The 23,879-nt window shown below is 43.4% G+C and overlaps 4 protein-coding genes across 4 annotated transcripts; 1 reads left to right on the plus strand and 3 right to left on the minus strand.

Annotated features, from left to right (window-relative positions):
• Positions 1 to 49: 49 nt before the first annotated feature.
• On the minus strand, positions 50 to 4,449 carry KVR01_006236 (uncharacterized protein; the record flags this gene model as incomplete). Its single annotated transcript, XM_044793191.1, has 4 exons — positions 4,188 to 4,449; positions 3,911 to 4,113; positions 3,726 to 3,854; positions 50 to 3,663 (listed from the first exon to the last, which is right to left on the minus strand). Exons 1-4 carry the CDS (start codon positions 4,334 to 4,336, stop codon positions 50 to 52), a joined length of 4,095 nt encoding a protein of 1,364 aa, XP_044645039.1. The 5' UTR covers positions 4,337 to 4,449.
• Positions 4,450 to 7,028: 2,579 nt separating this feature from the next.
• KVR01_006200 (uncharacterized protein) lies at positions 7,029 to 12,571 on the plus strand. The gene is made up of 13 exons (XM_044787709.1): positions 7,029 to 7,301; positions 7,357 to 7,481; positions 7,540 to 8,135; positions 8,193 to 8,303; positions 8,361 to 8,433; positions 8,489 to 8,609; positions 8,684 to 8,714; positions 8,779 to 8,957; positions 9,036 to 9,993; positions 10,072 to 10,269; positions 10,365 to 10,515; positions 10,652 to 10,765; positions 10,871 to 12,571. The coding sequence occupies exons 1-13, from the start codon at positions 7,121 to 7,123 to the stop codon at positions 10,892 to 10,894; spliced, it is 2,862 nt and encodes a 953-aa protein (XP_044645003.1). The 5' UTR covers positions 7,029 to 7,120; the 3' UTR covers positions 10,895 to 12,571.
• Positions 11,037 to 15,582, minus strand: KVR01_005914 (uncharacterized protein). The gene is made up of 6 exons (XM_044790231.1): positions 14,860 to 15,582; positions 13,867 to 14,799; positions 13,694 to 13,799; positions 13,391 to 13,642; positions 12,895 to 13,322; positions 11,037 to 12,824 (listed from the first exon to the last, which is right to left on the minus strand). The coding sequence occupies exons 1-6, from the start codon at positions 15,350 to 15,352 to the stop codon at positions 11,209 to 11,211; spliced, it is 3,828 nt and encodes a 1,275-aa protein (XP_044644717.1). The 5' UTR covers positions 15,353 to 15,582; the 3' UTR covers positions 11,037 to 11,208.
• Positions 15,583 to 16,925: 1,343 nt separating this feature from the next.
• On the minus strand, positions 16,926 to 18,812 carry KVR01_006310 (argininosuccinate lyase ARG4). Its single transcript, XM_044782163.1, has 2 exons — positions 18,574 to 18,812; positions 16,926 to 18,408 (listed from the first exon to the last, which is right to left on the minus strand). Exons 1-2 carry the CDS (start codon positions 18,620 to 18,622, stop codon positions 17,060 to 17,062), a joined length of 1,398 nt encoding a protein of 465 aa, XP_044645113.1. The 5' UTR covers positions 18,623 to 18,812; the 3' UTR covers positions 16,926 to 17,059.
• Positions 18,813 to 23,879: the final 5,067 nt, after the last annotated feature.

Genomic DNA, 23,879 nt, shown 5'->3' on the forward strand with positions numbered 1-23,879 from the left:
GACAAGGCTTCAGTCATTCTCTAGGTAGTAAGCTCCCAACCATTGGAATTCACTGCTCGTCCAAAAGCCCCCAGTCGATGAAATCCTGCCAGTCGCCATCGACTGGTTCTGTGTTAACGGGGCAAACGACTTCATCGCCTAGGTCACCATTCTGCAATTGCTGGACCTCGCCAAACGCCCTGCCACAGCTGTGGTCCAAATTTGATGGTGCTGGTCGCTGTTCTGAGTCTTCCAGCATCGCTTTATCAGCCGAGGTGTGCACGTTCTCTTCCATATGAAGCCATGTGGGAACCGTGTGGTCATGTCGAGTAGCCAGAGGAGCCAGAGTTGCCTCTACTTGGCGCCACTCTTGGTTGCACGACAACGCCCGCAATGGAGTGCCTGGTTCTTGGCTTGCGCGATCACCATGCGGCCCTTCTAAAAGTACATCTTCCATCAAATCGTTGATGTTGTCGTGCATTGGCCAGCATGTCGCGTGATGATCGCAGTCCCATTCAGACTCGTCATATTGTGCGGGCTGTGGTCTAGCCGTTGCAAGCGATTCGCTCGAATGTGCGCTGCCTTCTTCTTCTTCTTCACAGCTGAAGTCGATCTCAGAATCAGAATCGAAATAGTCGTTGACCTGTTCATCAGGTAGCTCGCCGATCCACTGCTCGATGCCCTCTGTGTCGTAGATGTCTGGCAACTCGGCTTCACTCCAGGAATCTTGAATGTCTGCCCAGAAGAATTTGTCGCGTTTCTCGCTCTCAGATACCTTTTGTGTCATATCATCAAGACACACTTCGAACGATCGACAACCCGTCATCTCGTCAAACAGTTTCTGGTCACCGCTGGTCCAGTTGATATGCTGCTGGAGCATCTTGATCAAACATGGATGCCCTCTCTGCTCCGCCATCTTGGCCGCGCGAATGAATTGGTACCGCTCTGCCTCTGTTCGGAAGTGATGCTCCTCCTGCATTAACAACAATTGTAACACATCCAATTTGCCATTTTCAGCGGCAATTTCAATCGCGGTTCTCCCAAAGCAGAGCGACCGTTTTGCATTGACCTTGGCACCCTTGTTAAGAAGAAAGCGGACAATGCCAATATTTCCTTGTCCAGCAGCGAGCTGGAGACAAGTTGCTCCGCAGTAATACCCAGCAGGGTCGTTCACATCAGCGCCGTAATGTAGTAGCAGTTGAAGCATCTCAGGGCTCCCCCATTCAACAGCGACTTGTATCGCAGTCCTGCTACCATATAAGTTTCGTGTATCCAAATTAAGCATTGCTTTCAAGTCTACCTTTGCGTCGCAGACAGCCTGGGCATGCGCCAACATGTCGTTTGCCACCGCGTGAAACAGAAGGCGCGGTTGGTTCGGGTCAAGCCCGGCGGCGAACAAGCAATTCAACGTTTCTTCTGACAGTGACGGCAAATCCTCCGTGTCATCAAGACACCAGTCTTTTGCAGAAACATTGGCTTTCAACAACTCCTCCAAGATCTTGTCGCCATCGAAGGGTTTAGTGAGTTTGGCAGCAAAAGGGAGAATGTGCGTTCTATAATGAGCCACGCCACGCCAACCAGGTACCCATTCAGACGGAGGAATTCCATCGCGTGGGAATGCCGCAATCCACGGCCCTTGTCCTAAAACTTTCATGAGGCACCGCAAAAGATGCGTGTCATGGTTTACGGCGGCGCAAGCCACCGCCCGAATCTCAAAGCCATCATTCCGTGCGTTTGGTCGCATCTGCAGAAGGCGCTCCACGATAGCATAATACCTCTTGACCTTTTGTGACTGCAGCACGGCTTCAAACAATGTTCGAGAGTCATAGTCGCACACTGTCGTCAGTCGGTAGGCTTTGTCATAGTCTCCAATCACCAACGCGGCCCGCATAATTGTTGCTGGGCTGATCTTTGTACGGCCATCCGCGTTCATGGGTAATAGGAACTTGATCAAGTTGGGCCTCCGCATCAAAACGGCTTCTTCAAGCAAGCTTTTCCACTGATCGTCGGTCGCTGTTCCACCCGGATCCAGGGATAGTATGGCCACCAGCTCAGGGTCATCACACCTCTGTATTGCGAGCAAGATCTCGCCCCCATGAAGCTTCAGATTGGGCTTCCGCCTCAAGAGCATCTTCGCGATACTTCCCTGTCCATATTCCAATGCTGTGAGGAGTGGTGAGCACCCGCGGATGTGTAGGAATGAGAACGCCTTCTCAAATTGGCAATCCTTATATGTGGGTGTTGTTGATCTGGACTCGTCTTTGACAAAGTCGATGTCGGCCCCCCAGTCGAGAAGGTATTCAACTAATCGAGTGTAACCGAGACTTATGGCCGCTTGAAGAGATGATGGTCTGTCTTTTCCAGTTGATGCGGTGCTTGCAAGTGGTCTCTCTTGCGGACAGCCATGTTTCCGCATGGCCTCTATCATCTTCAAAACGCGATCCTCTCCTAGTTTGGTGTCATTCCTCCAATTCTCGACTCCTGGTATCTCCAAAAATATCAGAAATTCTATACAAAAACTCCCAATACAATCATGTTTACATCTTGGTGCACTTGGGTTGACGCCAAGATCCAGCAGATAGCTTAACACTTCGACTATCTGATCGGCACGAGTTATTGTGTGGATTCGTTGACCGGTAACGGACATGACTGAGAATAAAATGTCTTCAGGAAGATGAACAGGCCCGCCAGCATGGCGTGAAGCGTTGTCAATAAGCAGACACATGGTCGCACAATCTGCACGCTTCGCAGCGATGGTGAAATCCTCCGAGCAGACAGCCCCATCACCTAGTCGCTCACTTTCCGAGAGTAGCATCTTGATGAGTTCTCTGTGGGAGCGTGCTATTGCCTGCTGGAGCGCACACCGCAGCGCTTCCTTCCGAATCTCTGCTGAGATTCTCGACTTCGTGGACAACAGCAGGTTTGCGATCGCTGTTGCACGATCCTGACATGCAAGGTCTGCTGCGAGCTTGACAGGTGCCTCTTCTGGTGAAGCGATGGTGCCAAACGGGTCTACACCAAGGTTCAGGAGGAGTCTGACTGCGTTGAGATTTTCTGCCAAGCATGAGGCTTGGAGCAGAGTAAGTCCGTTCCTATACAATGACTGGTGCTTTCCCAGCGGCTGGACACCGGCGGTCTCCCAGCGTTGGTTGACATCGAAAATGTCAGGTATCAACCATCCAAGTACATCGATGCTGTTTTCGTCAAGGATTGAATGGGCCAGGACCCGTTTAAGAAATATCTGGCCAGTCACAGCGGCACGACCTCGCAACCAATTGATATTCGACTTGGTCAGAAAGCCAATCCCTCTGAGGAAGTCCATCATGTTCGAAGAGATTGCCAAGTTGACGTGATAACCTAGAAGTTGTTCAAATTGGTCGATCATGTTGTTGGATTCCAAGTAAATGAGCAAGCGGACTAGTTCGACAGCGCGTGATTCGTAGGAGCCATTGTGAAGGATCTCGGCAGTGGTCTCGTGATCACCTGCATGAGCTTGGGGGACAGTCACTTCCAGCATAGCCCGCATTCTGCGCGGGGCGTGGATCTCAGCAACTTCCAGAGGTTCTGTTCTCTTTGGGCATAGTTTGGTAACGTAGGGACGCATCATCTGAATCAATAGCGACTCTTCTCCATGGAGACGGCACGTTCGGCTAGCTGTTGTGGACTTCGTGAGGCTGGCTAGAGCTATGAATATCATGATCAGATTGCAGTTCAACCTGAAACTTTGAATGAAGAAAACTGCACACCTTCGTGAATGGACCGATTGAACTGGAGCCATGGTAAGTTGTTGGGCCATTCAGGGAGGCCCATCATCAGTGGAGACGGGGTCTGGACACGAGCAAGGAAGTCCGGGAGTTTATGAAATGCGGATACGTCTAGCATATTCAATCAGCGAAACCTGTCACAAAGATTCGAACACTGAACTTCTCACCAATGGAGTGCCATGGGGACTTATGCCGCTCAAGCCTCCCACGAACCATGGACTCGGACCATCTGATGCCTGATACGACAATTTCGCTAGATAGACCAGCCTCTTTCCTGCGGGACAGTTGGCTCTGAATAGACATCAACTCTGGTCCATGGAGGTTGCGGCGGAGATTCCACTTCTTAAGGCGGTACTCATAGTCCTTTGGCCTGACTTGCATGTTAATACTTTGCTGTTTAGAACACATCTACATGATCAAGTATTTTCTTTGGAACTGTCCCACCTTTTGTCAAAACCGCGCTCGTTTTTCATGTGTTTGGCAATTGCGGCGACCGGTAGTCCTTCCACCACGAAAAGACGGGAGAGTTCTCTTCTATGCAACTCCCACTCGTCCAAGCGCGCACGAGATGCGGTAGTCTTTGGTCGAGGCATGAGTTCGGGAAGGCACAAGTGACGTGGAGCAAACGAAGTGGGAGATGGAACAACTGTGATTTTGAGAGGCAGAGGGCAATGTCAGGCGTGGTGCAGGCACAGTTGTCGTGGATTGGAAGTTTGTCTGCAAATTCCGGGGTCAGAAGGACGTCGGGCTCCAGAGCATGCATGAATAGGCACCTGACACTACTTGTAATAAATGCGATTTCAAAACTGCATTTCTGTTGTGGCGGACCTCTATCATGCTGACAGCAGGACATAACAAGGCGAGTCTGCTGATTCATCCACACAACTTGACAACCGGTATTGAATTACAAGAACCCAAATATTGACACCGTGACGGGTGTAACCCCACTCAAAAGGGGCACAGTAGAGTTATGTGCATTCGAACGCATAGGAGCAACCCAATCGGGGGCAGATTATTCGATTCACAGAACCCAAATGCCCTGCCTTGGTCCCATGGGCAGCCATCGCCGATCAAGTACCTATCTAGGTTAGGTACGCAGCTTGTGTAACAGGCCCTACCAAATCCAAAAAACAGGGATCTGTAGCTTTGGGCGCTTACCGGACGGGGCGCACGCCTCCGGGATGTATGTGTACTGGGAACGAGTCCGCTAATGCGCACTCACGCCCGTCAACGTCGAGAATAAGCATGCTGTGCTTCCCGAAATGGGACACAACAGAAACCAAGACACTGTGCTCTCTTACCCCACTCATGCACCTCGCCGGTGGCAGTGAACCACTTGTGTGAAACCATTTGGCTGCAGGGTGCCTGTCAACGCACCACGCGCATGCAGCCCGCGATTCAATCCTGCCTCCGACCAGCTGTTCTCACCCCGGAGCCAACACTGCTACGCTTCCACCGTGCTCGCTCCTCCCGGCTGTTGTGTCCCCGTGCCCCTCTGACCTGCCCGCACAGTTCGGTGCGTCGTGCTGAGCTGGACCCGTACTGTGAAATCTGTACAGGCAAACCAGGGCAAACAGTGCTAGAACTGCTTTCTGAACTGTCATCTCTTCCCACCATGAAAAGGGGCGATGCAGTATTTTTTGCCCACGCTACCAAACCCGAAAAGAATGCTGATGAGAAAGGACGCAATTTGGCTTATGAGCGAGTCTCCTGTTGTCTATAAAGTCCGAGACTTATTTTGTTTCCCAACAGTACTTCCTTCTAGACCAGTATCAATCTCCTTTCCAATATCGACTTCCCAGGAGCTGAATACACTGCCTACAACTTTGACTTTGGGAAATTAGTCATATTATTGAAATCGACGTTTCTTTATTGACCACTGTTGTTGTTTGAGCACTCACAGCACCCAATATGTTGCCTCAAGTAGTGGTGGCTATTACCGCTCTACTTGTCAACACGCTTGCCACAGCTGTTACTCTATGGGAGTGCCTACGCAAGCGTCAGTCGGTTGCTGCTCCCGGGCCACGCAGCCATGGCAATTTCCGTGGTAAGTGCTGCACTTGATGACAAAGTACGAGTTGCTTGCCCCGAGACTGTCCAGTGTACAACTGTGGTCTTTCAACACTGTCATTGCTGCTGTTTCTTCGATCCGAAACGCTGGATCCTCGAGCTATTGGTACTACTGTATGCAGGGACCTGAAGAAGCACCCACCTTTACATTTCTGCTTATAAGGAATCGGAACAACCACAAGTAACAAACTCACCTGTCTTCGGGGTAGTCTAACCTGGCCAGCAGATGATGTAAGACTCGACGGTCAAGTTTTGCTGCGCCATATGACCAATCAAGTTGGCACACAAAGCGTGGCCACGACCGAGCACGAGAGTGAGTTATACGGAGACTATTTTGACTGATATCATCATCCAATCTTCCCACCGCACCAAGGCTGATACACATTGTAGGTCATGAGGCAACTACAGCCCAAGTTCCCTCGCGCGAGGTAGAAGATAGGCCACAGGACCAAAGCAACGGAAACTGCATCTCGAGCAGACCGGGAGATCGATATTCGAACGCGGTGTAAGCAAAATGACGCGAGTGTGTATCCTTCCGGTATTGTGCATGCGGGTGTATTCTTGATTTGATCCAAAGGAGCTACTGCAAGATGACACTGATTATCGGGATGTTTGGATGAAGGGCTGTGAGCACCGGTATTGAGCGAGGGGGATGTGATTACACGTCAGACGGGACGAGTATTTTAATTTTATGGAGTACGGATATTCGTAGAGCAATAAATGGATAAGTCAGGGGCGAATTCGGTTGGGGGTCAATCATGCATACCCCCCAACCCATACCTCTTTTACCCTCACTTGCAGACTTTGCCAAGTCTACTCCTTCACGACGGTCTGCAACTAGTAACCAAGAAGCCCTATATAAGGGCTGGTAGGGCTCGTCAGCGACGAGAAAGAGACCTAGGAGGAGATCTTATTTACATTGTAATATGGGTCCTGGCTTTCTAGCCGCCGGGTTTAGCTGGCTGGCCCGCGTCACTGTTTTAATTGTCCTTAACACCGCGGTCGCTTGCGGTGGTAGGCCCGGCGCACTCTCCAAGTCGCCAGAAATAGCTTCTGCCTGTTCCAAAGAATGGCCTTGGGGTGGCTGAGGTTGGCCGCATGCCTGCCAAGGCCAGGAGGCGGCGCAGCTGCATAGTTGTTTTAAGGCACTTAGACGCGTTATGCAGCAAGCGGGGAGTTGCCCCTCGACCAGAATTTTACTGTTGCCTGCCTGGCACGAAAGTAAGCTGAGATGTTGATACCAGTGATCAACTTGAAGTCTAAGACAATCTGTCAAGTGCCCCAGTCAAACATCGTCCGGACCTGAGATGTCTTCTACTAGGAAGCGGCCTGTTTGCACCGATGGCGAGCTCACGCTATCTAAACGTCCAAAAACCCGAAAACCGCAGCCCGTGGACGACGTCGAGCTGATCTCACCGTCGCGCAGCGGGGAAGAACCATTGGCAACTCGCCGGGGAGACGGCACTGCGCAGGAAAAAGGCAATTTCAGTCAGCCATGTCTCCAAGTTGCAAAAAGCTATTGGTGCTGATGATTCACTTCTAGGACCTCCAGAAAAAGACAGAGTAGAGATAGCGGAGCAAGAAGCCGTCACAGGAGATGTGGATGGCTATCTGGATGGTCCCAATGAACCTTTTCCCGGCTTGCCGTATGATGTATGCTTTGGGAAGGTATATGGTGTTTCTTAGCCTCTGCTTGAGCGGTACATTCGCTGATTCATGGATCCAGCTCTTGATGGAGGCCAGTTGCCAGAACAAGACATGGGAGCCCGCCCCGGAAGGAAAAGCCCTGGTGAAAATCACCCACCACGGTAGTTGGCTGATGCTCCGTTACGAAGAGAGCGGGAGTCACGCAGGGCTTGTGATATCACCCGCTCTGACGCAACTTGCCAGCGAGCATTTGGTGACTTTGGTCGCGTCAGTAGGGCCGCCAGCGCGACGAGGCACTTCTTCAATGGGTTCGAGCGTTCGGTCTCGGCCACTCCAAGTCCTCGTGTACGGTAGACTTACGGAGAGGAATGCTGTCGCAGAAATTCTTGACGAGGGTGGCCTCTTTCTCCAACGCCCGCACGACTCAGAGTACGATAGAAGGGTGAAGTATTTCAACCCCATGTATCTCCTTCCGCCCGGCGAGGACATGCCACGGACGGGGATAAGTTCAGTGTTCTCTGGAAGGGGCTTGGCTACTGCCACTGCCGACGAAGAAATGCTCGAGGAAGCGGAAAGGTGTCGGGTCCTGAGGATATTCGACGAGGCAAGCGGACTGGATGCCGGTGTGGTATCAGAGGTGAAACAGAGCCCGCGAATCATCTCTAAGCTGAAAAGGTGTGTAGTATGATCCATCGTCTTCGCATGGCTAAATCTGACAGACCCGGGCCGCAGCCACCAACTTGAGGCACTTGCCATGATGCTTGAAAAGGAGCAGCAGCCAGCAGATTGCAGACCAAAATTTCCTTTGCTATGGGAACACTCTGTTGAAGAGGAGGGCACAGTGTAAGTGGATCGCACCGCTGCCATGCTTTGTATCCTGTTCTGATCATGCCACTCCAGGTACCGACATATCGTCACGAAAGCTCCCCAAGCCATGCCTCTGCCCAGCTTGCGGGGAGGCATATTGGCCGACGTGCGTGTGTTAGCAATGTCTTTGTCCAAGAATTCCGTCTGACCCGAGTGAACAGGAAATGGGTCTGGGAAAGACTCTATCCTCGCTGGCGCTTATTTGCCATCATTTCGATGCAGCGACTCGTGTCCCTTCTTCGCAGATGTCCAGAGCCACACTGATTGTGTGCCCGATGTCAAGTACGTCTCAAGACGTCTAGCCCGCCCAACCCACACTTACCATGCGAGGCTTGTGCTAACTTGTTCGTCTTAAGCGATATATGGGTGGCAGATGCAAATAGAAAGGTAAAGATCATCATCTCGTCTTCTTGTTCGTGTAAGGATGCGTCCTAATTAGAGGTCTTTACAGACATATTCGACCAGGAGACATCAGCACACTTCTTTATCACGGTGCCGAGAAACAATCTGCCCCCGAGCAGCTACACAGCTTCGACGTAGTGCTCACCACATATGACACTCTCCGTTCAGACTGGAATGTAAATGGACCTCTTTACGCTCGCCCTTGGGCAAGGGTAATTCTAGACGAAGGTGTGTTCCAAACATCCCCCTCTAGGGCTCGCGTTTCATCACGAGTGCAATCAACGTCGCTAAGTCCTCATCCGGCAGCGCACAGGATTCGCAACAGAAAATCCAAAATCTTCGCAGCCGCCTGCGAGATCCGCGCCATGAACCGCTGGTGCCTGACCGGCACGCCGATCCAGAACTCGCTGGGCGACTACGGCTCGCTGCTGGCCTTCGTCGGCGTCCCGCCCTTCACGACGTACGACCAGTTCCGCTTCTGGATCTCCACGCCCATCCTGTCCAACCGCAGCCACAACCTGCACACGCTGCGTAAGCTTGTGCGCGCCACCTGTCTGCGCCGGACCAAGGCGCACCCCGCGCTCGCGTCGGCGCTGCGGCTGCCACGCAAGAGGGAGCGCGTCGAGGCCGTGGTGCTGGCCGAGGACGAGCGTGAGCTGTACGACTTCTTCAAGCGCAGGTCGTATCTGCTCGCCGGCGAGGCCGCCCCAGCAGAGGCGAAGCCCGGCGCGTCGCCGCCGCCCGCCACCAAGCCCCGGAGGCGCAGAGAGAAACCCAGCGGCGGGAAAGCGTCGCGCAAGCCCACTGCAAACATCATGGTCCTCCTCTTCGTCCTCCGAATCATCTGCGACCACGGCGAGGCGCTCCTCCCGCCCGCAGCCCTTGGCGCCTGGCGCAGTCACGACGCCGCCCGTATCGGATGGTCGCTGCTGGAGACAGCGGCCGGCGCGGGGCAGAGCTGCTGCGTCTGCGGCATTGCCGTCGGCGGCGAGGAGCTGGAGAAGGGAGGGCGCGATGTGGTTGACTTGGCGTGCCGACGGCATATCGCGTGCGAGTCGTGCGTGGGACTGGGAACGGACAATGCGCAGCCGGCTTGCCCGACTTGTGGCATGGCTGGTGTGGACGGAGTCTTGTCGTCGTCCCCTTCGCGCACCCCGGCCGCCGAGTACCGTCCTTCGTCCAAGGTCTCAGCCATGCTGCGCAATGTTGTATCCACGCTTCGTGGCGGCCTTTCCGTCGACATCGAGGACCGACCAGCCAAGAGGTATGTCTCTTGTCTATCACAGGCATTGTGATAACGTGATATTTCGATTCCTGTAGCCTGTCGCTAACCGCTCGACAGTGTCATCTTCTCTCACTGGACCAGCATGCTCGACCTGATATCGACCGCACTGGGTCCAGATCTGTCTTCGCGCGGGCTATCGCTCGTTCGTATCGACGGCCGTTCCTCGCTACAGCAGCGACGTGAGGCGATGGAAAAGTTCAACTTGGATCACAGCTGTGTGGTGATGCTGGCGACAATTGGCGCCGTGGGGGAAGGGTGAGTGAAGTTCCTGAACTTTGCGACCTACTACCGAAGCCACATTGCCTTATTCGAAGAGTCTCATGCTGACCTTTTGGCCTCCATGAATACAGTATTGACCTCAGCATAGCGTCTGAAGTGCACCTGATGGAGCCACACTGGAATCCCATGGCAGAGGCTCAGGCTGTTGATCGGGTGCATCGGATCGGCCAGACCAAGGAGGTGGCCATCATAAGATACTGCGTGAAGGACAGTATTGAAGAGGTAAGTTAGTTGTGAGTCTCTGCTTTCCGGTCCGTGTGGTGCGGCATGTCTGTTGCTTTCCCGTTCTGTGCCAGTTGCCCATCACAGCTGGAGGCTATCCTGCAACAATTCACCCAAGCTAACTTCAATGACATAGTACATTCGATGGGTTCAGCAAAGCAAAATACAACTGATCAGTGCAACTTTCTCCACGCCAGAACAGGCTGGAGAGAAGACAACGGAAGAAGCTCTTGCCGTGAAGCGATGGAACGTGAGTCTTCCTATCTTTTCCTGCTAGAATCCGAGCACCACAGAAGCAAGGCGTATACAAGAACAGAGCTGAGAGCACTAGCTGACTGGTAAAATATTTGGCTAGAAACTCCTCGAATTTCTCAAATAGTATCATGTGGGTCAGTGTAGTCTCGTATATAATTTATGTTGGGCCCAGCTGCTCCCCCCTGCCCGGGCCGTTACCCAGGTATCAGAACATAAATGTGATGAAGGTGTTTGCGGATAAATGTAATACTAGTACCCTATTCCAATGAGAAAGACATCTATTGCCGGTGTTGTTACGTCGTTCTATCCAACCTGCATCGCTCCGGACATCTCGAGGCTATTTTGTTGACATCCTTGACATCCTTGACATTCTTGACAGTCATTGAGAACATCAAGAGTCAGCTAGCTGGTGCCTCTTGCTTGTCGTTCAAGGCTCTCCTATTCGCCATCATTACTCATTTCGCCATCATTGCTCATTTCGCCATCATTGCTCATTTCGCCATCTTCGTCGTCACTAGACTCCTTCAGGTTCCGCCTTCGTCGCCGTTTTACCGTCGGGTCGCTTTCTCGACTGACTTGGCTGCCATCAGTACCGCCCTCTTCATTGCTGTCGACCTTCCGTTTCTTACCCTCCCGTCGGTTCTTCAGCCGATTCGCTCTCCCGCCTCCCCGAACACTCTCGTCTCCCTCCTCCCTCCTCTCGTCGTCGTCGCCATCCCTCATCCTCCTTTCTTTCCTCGCCTCTCCAGTTCTTGCCACGACCGCCTCCCACGACTCCCCAAGCCATTTCTTCATCAGCACCGCGCCCCGTTCGCCCGCCGGCTTCTTTCTTGCATATCCGTAGTCCGGATCTGCCCCCTCCTCCAGCAGAAAACGAGCGAAGCGCGCCGACGCCTCGGATGTGCCGTGCGTCACGTGATGTAGCGCCGTCATGCCGCGGTGCCGGGTTTCCTTCCAGCGCGGGAAGTTGATGGGTGCCCCTAGTCGCAACAGCTCCTTGGCAATTGAGATGGACGGCCTCGGGATCTTTGCCAGTCGTGTCAACGACCAGCCCAGGAAGCGTGGGTTGAGTGGCCTGCCCCCTAAGATATCTATGAGGCGCTGCCAGGTCTGAAAGAGCCTCGCCTCGCAGAAGGCGTCCCTCGCGGCACTGCCGAATGCCGGCGAGTCGAAGAGAACGGACCGCTTTTCGTGCTGGGGGAGGAGCATCTCGGCCTCGCTATACATCTTATCTTGGTCTGGCAAGTGGCGCGTCGGGTCCAGGAGAAATTCCTCCCACACGGCATACATGTCGGGAGAGTGGGTCGAGAAAGCCTCAATGGCTAACCGGGCGTACTCGAGAGGCCGCTCTACTGTGCCACAAATCGCGTCTAGCAACCAACGGAAGAGGTCGGGGTTCCCGCTCCTCACGATGGCGGTCTGGAATGGCACCTTTTCGTCGAGGGGTATTACCCCGTCGAAGACCCACCTGTTGTAGTCATCCACGATAGGTTCAACCTTCCTCAACGCATAGAAAGTCTCCACCATGGGTAGAGAGCCCATCTTGGCGGCGAGCATCACGGCGGCTCTTGCAGCGTATTTGCTGCCGTCCAGGAGACACAAAGCCCTCTGCAAACCATCAATGTCACCGGCTTTGGTCAGCTCAAATAATAGCACTTCAAGGTCGTCATCGGTGATGTTGCCCTGGTTCGGGTCCGTACGTCCTTTCTGCCAGGTAACCCGATGCCTTTCTCGCCAGTGCTCGTCTCGGTGTCGACTCTTTGCGAAGCCGATGATAGCGAACGGGCATTCTGGCTCCGAGCACTTCCACGGACGCCCATGGTGCTCGACATGCGTCGCCCGGGCACTTCGCGAGGAAAACCCCTGCCGATGTAGGTCGCAGCTGGGGAATGTGCACTTGAAAATGTTGCCTCCGTAGTGCTTCTGCACTGTCGCACAGTGGCAGCCGGTCTTCCTATGCTCTTGTTGGCTGCACACAAGCTCCTCAAAAACTTCGTAGACGCGAGCCGACATGAGAGACAGTATCGAAGGATCAGAATCAACCCATTTGGAAGCTGTAGGGGAAGAAATTTATCAGCTCTAGGAGGTGGTGGGCTGGGGGCGTGGTGCCACTTTGCAACCTACCGTTGGTGTAGTTCCAGTCCGTTTGCCTATCATCCTGACGAAAGGCCAGGACCCCGCAAATGATGTTGGAGATTTCTGGCCAGTTCGATTCGAGGCTCTGAAAAATTCCCTCCTTGCGACTTATCTCTTCTTTGAAGCCGTAGTTCCTAAGCTCCAGTGCCAAACGTGTGAGCAACTCCAAGACTTCTTGGTAGGCGGACAGGTCTTTGGATGCCTCGACAACACAACGGCTGATTAGAGAAGTCCACTGGCTTGTGGCAAACCAGTGCAACCGATACTTTCCAGCCACGATGTTACTTCGGACCTGCTCATCCGAGATATCCATGTCATATATACCGGAGCACAAATACGCAATTGTCGACTTTGTGAGGCTGATATTAGCTTCAGCCTTATCGATGAAGTTGCTAATGTCTCGACTGAAGATATACCTGGGCCATTTGTCAGTTTTCCGGGCGATAAAGCCCTGTTTTGGCTGGCCATTTGGTAGTCGACTTACTCCTTAACGGTAAAGTGGACGAATTGAGGGCTCTCATCAACAATTTCGACCATAGGACCGCAAATACGAACGAGATTAACACTCGTGATCACCGTGGGGGCTGCTTGAGATTCTGGGTTGACCAACAGAGCCTGTTCCATTTCCAGTCGCGTCAGGGGAACGGGGGCACAGCCAAGCCAGCCCAGAATCATTCTTGCCTTCCTTCTTAGAGTCGGATGTGAGTCGTTGATCCGAGCAAATATTCGATGATACCTGAACAGTTAGTCCACCTGGGTCGGTGCGGCATGAAGTGGTCCGACTAACGCGTCATTCAGATCCATGGGAAGTGCTTTCAGTTCGCCTTCAATTTCCCCAAGACTGGTAATAAGTTCGGCGGTGTCTAGGATGATTCGAGCGTATAGAAACATGCCTTGCTCGCGGGATCAGCTATTTGCCCATCTTATTGTCATCGGGCTCGGTCCGGTTGAGTTTCTCACCCCTTGCATTACCGGTGACAGGAAGCAGAAGACTCTTTATCTGCCGCCGTGTGTCCTGATCGAAGCCCTCTGCATCAAGCCAGTTCTGAGTCCTCTGGTTAATATATGTTTGAATGGCGCCTGAATTCTCCTTGTCCACTCGAATCCCGACGGCTTTGGCGGCCAGACTGTTGGCGATGTCGTCCTCGGGCCTGCTGCTGACAAGTATCTTTGCCTCGGCGCAGTCATCCAACTCATCTAGCTGCTGTAGTAGTATCCTCCTCTCCACTGCATCCATCTCGTCGAGTCCATCGACGATGATATATGTAGGCCCGCTGCTTTTCAGCAGTGTTTTGAGCAGGCCTGAGACGTAAGTGGTACTCCCAGACAAGTTTCGTTCGTCGGAATGCACGATAGCTATCTGGACGTCCTTGGAATTGAATGCTAGTTGGAAAACGAGAGACTGTAAAATACTTCTCGCTGTTGAGGTATTTTGATGGATGTGGCTAGCGAAGGCGAAGAGAGTTCGATGGCGTGCCTTGGCTTCCGTGGCCACGGTGGCACACAGAAAAGTCTTCCCTGACCCCGGAATACCATGAATCCACAGCCATCGAATAGCGGTATTGGATGTTTCAAGCCAGCCCAAGAAGCGCTTGTCCTTGACCAGCCATCTTGCCGAATCCTCGCATGAGCGGTTGAGCAGCCAGTCCAGCTTGTCGTCGTAGGTCCGAGGGGATATCAGATTCTTCAAGGTCTGGAACCGCTGCTGGTCCTGGAATTCGGCTTCTTGGTCGAAATGGATCAATGACTTGGCTCTAAGTTCGTGTTCTTCCCTTATATGCTGCATTGTGACTTCACTTCTCAGCAAAGTGGTTTGCCGCTCTATGTTACTAATGACAACGTCGATCTTCTCCTTCTGCCTTGGCCAAACGGAATCAAAGAATATTTGTGGTTCTAGAGACAGATAAAGGGGAATTTGTCAGTCAGGAATAGCAGGCGAGTTTGGTAACCTACTTGACAAGTTGAACACTTTCAAGGCAATAGCATAGAAGTCGAGGATATCCTTGTAAAACAAAGCCAGGACGGCCTTTGACTTTTCGTTGTCGCCAAATATATTGACGATGTCCGTAAATTGCGGGAGGGCATCGCCGATAGTCCTCATGACTTTGGTAATGGCGTCGGCCAACTGTGTGGCATTGCCAGTCCATAACAGCAACAGGCGGATGGGCCCCCAAATCAAAGCTATGATTTCTGGCTTGACCTGTACGAATGTATCAACGACACCAGCGTACGCTGACAGCTTATCAAGGAAGCCTCCGATCTTTGCCATGTTACGGAGACGCTTCTCATTGTGCTGTTTTTCCTGGACGGCCTTGACCGCCTCCCACAGTTTTCCGATGCTGGTCGTTTCTAGTATGTCGCGGAACAGTGCCTCATCCTTCAGACCATTTCGAAAGGACTTCTTAGCAGTCTCGAATGCTTGCTGCGAGACGTCCCCTGTAGACATTATCGCTGCTCAAGACGCCATTCGGATCTTGAGGCGGACCAATGTTTCGGTCAATATGGGCGACGTCCATGTCAGGTTTGTTGGCTCGGAGACCTGAGGTAGTGAAGTGCTTTCCAATTATGCAGTTAACGAAGTGTAATAACCGCCGTGGCAGTGTTTTATGTGCAACCGTGGGCGAATCGCAGGGCGAGCCAGATGGCTTCTGCCGTAGGCCTCCCGCCCGCAGCAAAGATGTAGTTGCTGCGGGCAACGAGTTGGTGCATTGGGTAAGGGCCAATTGGCAAAGCGGCGGATGCGCCAACGTCAGCGCTAAGCCCTAAAAATGATGCTGATAAACTCGACGAGTATAACACTACACCTAGTATTATAATAGTAAATATTAAACTATATAGTATTATTATATAAGTATTTAAGTTATAACTTATTTAATAAGTTATTAATACTTATAAATAATAAAAATAGGTTATTAAAGTATATATATAGCTTTAAAGGAATGCTCTACCTAACCTTTATAGGAGGTTTAATAGGTAGATAGGTTCTAAGGAAAGAAGGTTTTAAAGAGAGGAATAAAGGATAAAAATCACTTAATAGAGAATTTTTAAAAATAAAAGAAAAAGAGTAGAGTTAATTTCCTTTAAAAAAAACTAAAGTAATAAGAAAAAGATCTCTTTTATAGGTTTTTTATTAAAAACTTTATATAACTCTCTTTTTTTTATACTTTATTATAATAATATATTTATTAAAATAATACTTTTATATTTTATTTACTATATTATAAAGTTAAAATTATATTAATTATATATTTATTATTATTAAAATATTATAATAAAAGTATAATTATTAAATTTATATTTTATTATTTAATTAAAAGTTTTAATAATTAATTTAATTAATTAAATATTTTAAGAATTTATAAATATTATATTATTATTACTACTATATTTACTTTTATATTTAATTTTAAATAAATACTTTTGTATTAATATATTATTTTATTATTAAATATATATAAAATAGTAATAAATTTAAATAATATAAAAGTTTAAGTATAAATAAAAGAAAGTAAAGAAAAATAAAATAAAAGAAAATTAATAAAGTAGTAAAAATATAATTAAATAATTTACAAAAAGAATATTATAAAATATAATAAAATAAAAGAAAAGAAAAAAATTAGTAAAGCTTTTTTATAAACTTAAAATAAGTAAGAATAAATAAATAAATAAATTAGTAGTAAGCTAGATCTAATTTTATATAAGATGGGGGATTAATAAGACCTAATTATATTAAGGGCCAACTTATGTTATTAATGGAGCATATATCCGAATCACAACTGAAATCGTGGTAACAGAATATAGGACGGATGCAACAGGTTGAATCACAGAGTCGGCGTTTTGAGGTTGGGCGTGTGTGCAGAGATGACTCCTACGCATGGCTGCAAATGGATGGGAAGAGATGCGGTCATTACCTAGGTACGTGTGTACAATGATATCCCACCGCTGTGGCCCGTTGGAACTTTCACGTCCAAACATTACTCGAAGAACGAAGACTGCCAAATAAGGCAAAGGTACCAACCTTTGTGCTCAAAAGCATCTCATTTTCTTTTTGTAGTCCTCGCTTTTAGGAATCTATTCGTGATAAAAACTTGCTTTTACATTTCTCACATGTCCCGCATCCATACATCAGTTCCACACATACCGCCCGCGGCCCCTAAGCAGCAATCATAGCAGTCAGAACCTTGACCTGCTCCAGCACACATGCCCTGCTGGTGCCGCCCTTGGCGGCCCTCATCTCGACGCTCTTCTCGTAGTCAAAGGCCTCGGCGATGTCCTCCTCGAAGCGGGCGTCGACGCCCCGCATCTGCTCGTAGGTGAGCTCGTTCATGGGAGTCCCCGTCTGCTCGCTGAGGGCGACGCAGCGGCCGCTGATGTGGTGGGTCTCGCGGAAGGGCACGCCCTTGCGGACGAGGTAGTCGGCGACGTCGGTAGCCAGCATGAAGGGGTCGAGGGCGGCGCGCATCTTGTCGGGCTGGGCGGCGAGGGTGGACAGGACGCCCTCGGCGATCTGGATGCTGTCGCCGACGGTCTTGACGTGGTCCAGCAGGGGCTCGACCGACTCCTGCAGGTCCTTGTTGTAGGTCGACGGCAGGCCCTTGAGGGTCATCATGAACCCCGCCATGTGGCCGAAGGCGCGGCCACTCTTGCCGCGCAGCAGCTCGAGGCTGTCCGGGTTCTTCTTCTGGGGCATGAGCGACGACCCCGTCGAGTAGGCGTCGGCGAGGCGCACGAAGCCGAACTCGGCGGACGAGTAGATGATGAGGTCCTCGGCCCAGCGGCTGACGTGCTGCATGAGGAAGCTGCCCCACTGCAGGGTCTCGAGGACAAAGTCGCGGTCGGCCACGGCGCCCATCGAGTTCCACAGCAGGCCGTCGAAGCCCAGCTCGGCGGCCATCATGTCCCTGTCGATGCCGAAGGGGTTGCCGGCCAGGGCGCCGCAGCCGAGCGGGCTGCGGTTGACGCGCCGCCGGATCTCGCGCAGGCGCTCGAGGTCGTTGGCGAAGGCGAAGCCGTAGCTCAGCATCCAGTGGCTCCAGCGGATGGGCTGGGCGCGCTGCAGGTGGGTGTAGCCCGGCATGACGTAGTCGACCTCTGACTCGGCGCGGCGGGCGATGACGGAGAGGAAGCTCTTGAGGTGGCCCTCCAGCTTGTCGAGCTCGTCGCGCAGCCACAGGCGCATGTCGGTGGCGATCTGCTCGTTGCGGCTGCGGCCGGTGTGCAGCTTGCCGGCGACGTCCTTGCCGATGAGCTCGCCCAGGCGGCGCTCGTTGGCGGTGTGGATGTCCTCGTCGGCCCCCGGGACGACCTTGAAGGTTCCCGCCTCCCACTCCTTCTCGACCTCGAGCAGGCCGGCCTCGATCTTGGCGAACTCGTCGGGGGTCAGGCGGCCGGCCTTTGTGTTTGCGCGGGCGAAGGCGATGGAGCCCTGGATGTCCTGCTTGTGGAGGACGTTGTCGAAGGAGAGGGACTCGTTGTACTGCTCCATGAGGGGGTCGAGGCCGCCTGGTGGGGAGGGAAGAAGAGGTGGTGTTAGCCGTGATGGTCTTGTGGGTCTTCTGGGGGGCTCAGGGGCTCAATTGGGGTGGTAGAAGGGCAATAGGGATCAATTGAACCTTCACACTGTATATAGTCCCAACTGAAGCCATCACGACGACGACGACGACGTACCGGTGAAGCGACCTCCCCACAGCATGTTCTCCTTCTTGCCTGAAGCCATCGTCACAGCAGCAGCTCCGATCTCGGCACGGTCGGGTCTGAGGTCGGGTTGGGGAGGTGTTTGGGCCTGTTGGACGGCGATTGGTGTCGGGTGGAAGTGGCAGGTGGTTGACGAAGGTCGAGTCGAGGTTCAGGGAGCTCGAGTTATTACACGCGATGTCAAGACACAACAAGAGTCATCGCAGTCCGAGTCATACCTCAGTCAAGCCCGTGCCAGAAATTTTGCTCCAGCTCTTCTTATCTGATAAGGGACCCCGACGTCAGCCTTACAGGGGGGGGGGAGCTTGACAAGGCAGCTCCAAGCCCCCGCTGTGGGGAGCTCCCAGCGACGGGGAGCGGGAAGCCCCCTGTGCCCCTGCGGAGTAAACAAGGGGGGAGTGCACATATAAATTATTCCCCAATTGGTCTTATATGTGACGGTCCAGTACTGTGACTGAGCCTATAAACTGCTGGAATAGCTAATTCTTTAAATCAATTATTATAGTCTTTTAGTTAAGTAGTCTAATTCATTAGTAATAATTAGGTTTAACTATCTTAATAACTAATTTCAAGGGTATAGGTTTAAGCCCCTATATTTAAAAAGATTTTATTTAGAGTGTTAATAAGCTAGTAGGTATAGTATTTATAGTCTATAGTTATAATATTAAGATAGGTTATTTACTGTAATAAAGAAGCTTAAATATACTATAAATACTAAATTAAAGCGTAAGTAAGCTAGTTAAGCGCCTAACTACAAGCCTAAAAAAGTACCTATATAGGGTAAAAAGAGATAGTAAAAATCTCTTAATTTAAATATATTTTAAAAAAAAATAAAAAAAATTAATTCCTCTAACTATTTAAATAAAGAGTAAATAGATATTTTTATATAAAATATCTATAAATATAAAAACCCCTATTAACTTATATCTCTATTAGTATATATATATTTAAATATATAAATAATAATATAAATTAAAAATTTATATAAATAAAGATTATTAAAAAAGTATTAAAGAATATTATAATATAAATATAAAAATAATTAAAATTAAATTTTAAAAATAAAATTAATATATTAAAAGCTTAATATATATCCTTATCTTTATATACTTTTATTTAATTATTTAAATTATACTTTATAACTTAATCTTCTTTAACTTTTATATAAATTTATCTTTACAAATTAATATTATAATTTATTTATTAATAAATATTATACTTCTTATTTTAATTATAAATAAAGTTAAAATATATAAATAAAAATAACATTTATAACCTTTATAGTTAAAAGAATAACTAATAAAGTAATTAAGTTAATAATAAATTAATATTAATTATTATAATAAAAGTAATATTAATTAATTTAAAAATTATAAAAACTATATAGGTTAACTATTATTATTATTACTATTAATAATAAAAAGGATAATTCCTTATATTTTAAAAATATATAATAAATACTTATTTTTTATATATAGCTTTTATAAAAGTTATTTAACTTAAAAACATTCTTATATATATAAATAGTATTTAAAAGTATTAATCTCTTCATTTTCCTATAAAACTTTATATAAATATAATTAATAATAAAATTCTTTAAAAGATTTATTTTAAAAAAATAAACTAATAGGTTTAATATTAATATAAATTAAAATTCTAATAACACTTTAAATTCTTTAATAAAATTTAAATTATTAACTAATTATAAAATAATATATAACTATAATTAAAACTAAGTATTTTTATAACTAAATAAATTAACTTTATCTTTAATAAAAGCTTAAAGATAAATAAGTTAAATTAAAGGATTAATTTATAATTAAATATAAAAATAACTTTTATTTTAAGAATATTATCCTTTTATAATATCTACCTATTTAAATACTTATAATTTTTAAATTAATAAAGTTAATAACCTTTACTTTTAAATTCTATTTAAATAACTATAACTATTATATCTTTTATTATATCCTCTCTTATTCCTATATTTTAAATAAAATTAATTATAAATAAAAACTTTTATTTAATTTATATATCTATAAAAACCTTTAAATAAAATAGTTTCTTAATTTTTAAAAACATTTAAAAGTTATTAATAATATAAAATTACTATTAAATACTTTTAAAAATTATATAATATTTAATAAATATATTATATTAAAAGTAGGTATTTTATAATCCTCTCTATTTAAATATATATAAATAAAATTATTTAACTATATATAATAATTTTTAAAAGGTTTTATAACCTTTATAATTTAAATTAATTATAAAATCTTTTAAATTTATAATTAATTTAATAAAATATATAATACTTATTAATAATTATATAAATAATAAAAGTAATTAACTATATATTCTTTAAATTAAATATTATATTTTTAATTATTATATTTTTTATTAATAAATTTAATTATAATATTAATAATATAAATTATATTTTATAAATATTAATTAAAAAGTTTATTTTAACTTAAATATAGATATTAATTAATTTTAATTATTTAAAATAAATCTTTCTAATTTATAAAAAATATAAAGTATTTTATTAAATAAATATTATAAACTTTATTCTTATATTTATCTTTTATTAAAAGTTAAAAAAAGTAATTAATAATATACTTTATTTAAAGCTTTAAGGTTATATTTATATAAAGAAAAATACTTTTAATTAATTTAATTAAATATAAAACTTTATTAAATTAATTATATAATATTTAAATCTTTTAAATTTTATTATTATTTAAATAAATATAAAAAAATATATAACTCATTTTCTTTTATTATTTTTTAAAAGTATTATATTAAAGTAACTTTAAGTTAATATATAATTTAAAAAGAGTTAAAAGTTTATTTAATAATAATATATTAAATAATAAAATAAATAAATTTAAAAATAAAAAAGAGTTTATATATAAAAAAGTTTATAACTTTAAGGAATATTATATAATTAATTAAAAAAGGAGGAAAAGATATTATAAAGTTATTAAAAAAACTATAAATAATTAAGGCTTTTATTATAATAATTAAAGTAAGATATACTTAATAATAATAAAATAAGTAATCTTTTTTATTTAATATTTAAAAAAATTACTTAAATCTTATTATTAATAATTATTAATAAACTTCTTATAGCTTTTTTATAATATAATTATTAAAAGGAAGAAAGTTAAAATTAATTATATTAAATTAAAAGTTATTTTTAAGTTACTAACTTATAAATAATTAAAATTATTACTAATTTATTTTAAATAATTATTAATTTAAGTAATTAATAAAGTCAAATAAATTATTAGTTTTCCTTTATAGTTTCTTATTACTTTTAACTATTACTTAAACTCTTCTTTCTATATAACTTTTAACTCCTTTCCTTCTTTTTTATAATAATAATTTTAACTTTATAACTTTATTTTATAAACCCTTTACTATATCTTTTAATAATATTAATAAATAAACTAATTATAAAATTATTTATTTAAACTTTTAATAATTAATTAGATTTAATATTAATTTTAAATATACTTAATTTATAAAAAAGTCACCTATTAAGAATAATATAGTATTTAAATAATTAATTAATAAATTATAAATTAAATTATCTCTATTTATATTATAAATATAAATAAAGGATTTACTTTTATTATATTTAGAAGTTAAATAATATTAATAAACTATTTAGATTTATAAATAATATCTTTTATAATATTAATAAGTTTATTATACTTTATATTAATTAACTTATATAAAATATTTTATATATTATATTAAATTTTATTTTTAAAAGTATTTTAAAAAATATTTATTTAATTATAATAATATTAATTATTATTAATTATATTATAAAGTTATTAAAATATAGCTCTTTATTTTTATTATATTTATTATTATATATTAATTATTTATATTTATAAAAATAAATATAATAAGTTAATTTTATTTTATATTAATTACTTTTTTATTATATCTTTTATTTTATAATAATAAATAAAACTTATATAAACTATATTTATTATATAAAATTAGGTTATAAATATAATTATAAAACTTTAATATATATATATATAAATATATTATTAATTAAATTATAATAATATAACTTTTTTATTTAATTTTTAATTTTAATAGTTTTATAAGTTAATACTTCTTCTATAAAGTTAATATATTAAATTTTAATTAAAATAATTTTAAAAAAGTAATTAATTAAATAAAATATATAAAGAAGATAATAACAGAGTAATAAAAAAGTTTAATAAATTTTAAAAGTATAGTAAAAAGTAAAAGTAATAAAGGAAATAATAAAAGTAAGGATTAAAAGGTAAGTAGATAAATAAATATTAAATTTAAATAAAGTAGAATATTATTAAAGATTAAAGTCTTTATATATTATAATAAAATTTTTATAAGTTTTAAAATTATTAAAAATATTAAATAAAAATAAATATATTATATTAAATTAAAAGTATATAAATATAATATTATAATATAAGAAAGAGAGAAAGTTAATAAATAAATAAATAAATATAGTTTATATCCCTTCTTTTATTAAGTTAAAGTTAAAAAGTATAAAAATAATTAAAGTATAGAATTTTTAAGAATTTTTAAATAAAATTTTAATATATTAAAGTTATTATTATACTTTATTTTATTTAACCTTTTCTTATATTATAAATAAATAAGTAGATAATATAGTAATTATAATAATAAAGTTAAACTTAATAGCTTTAAGTTAGAAACTTTATTATTTAATAATAGAAAATATTAAAAGTATATAGATAGAGTAGAATTATTTAAAGAGATTTATTTAAATAGTAGTTTAAATTTTAAAATTTAAAAGGGTTATTTTATAAGTTTTAATAAAGGTAAGGTAATTTTAAGTAGTTAAGTTTTATTTAAAAAAATTTTACTTAAATTTTTAATAATATCTTCTTAAAGTATAAATATAAATAGGTATTATATATTTAATTTACTATCTTTAATAAATAGTTTTAAGTTTTTATTATAAATATTCCTTATAAAATTACTTTATTTAAAGTTTATAAATAGTATATTTTTATTAAAGGCTTTATATATAATGAATAGATCTTTCTATTAATAAATTATCTTTACTTTTATTAAATAATCTACTTTTTATATATAGTTATAAATAAAACTATATTAAATAGCTTAATATCTTCCTTATAATAATATATAGTGTTTTTTTTTAACTTTATATTATTAAAAGAGTTTAATAACTTTAATTACTTTTAAATATCTTTAATTTTATTTTTAAGTATATTAAG

The sequence above is a fragment of the Diaporthe batatas genome, assembly GCF_019321695.1.
Source record: "Diaporthe batatas strain CRI 302-4 chromosome Unknown Contig00006, whole genome shotgun sequence".
In the NCBI taxonomy this organism is placed as follows: Eukaryota; Fungi; Ascomycota; class Sordariomycetes; order Diaporthales; family Diaporthaceae; genus Diaporthe; species Diaporthe batatas.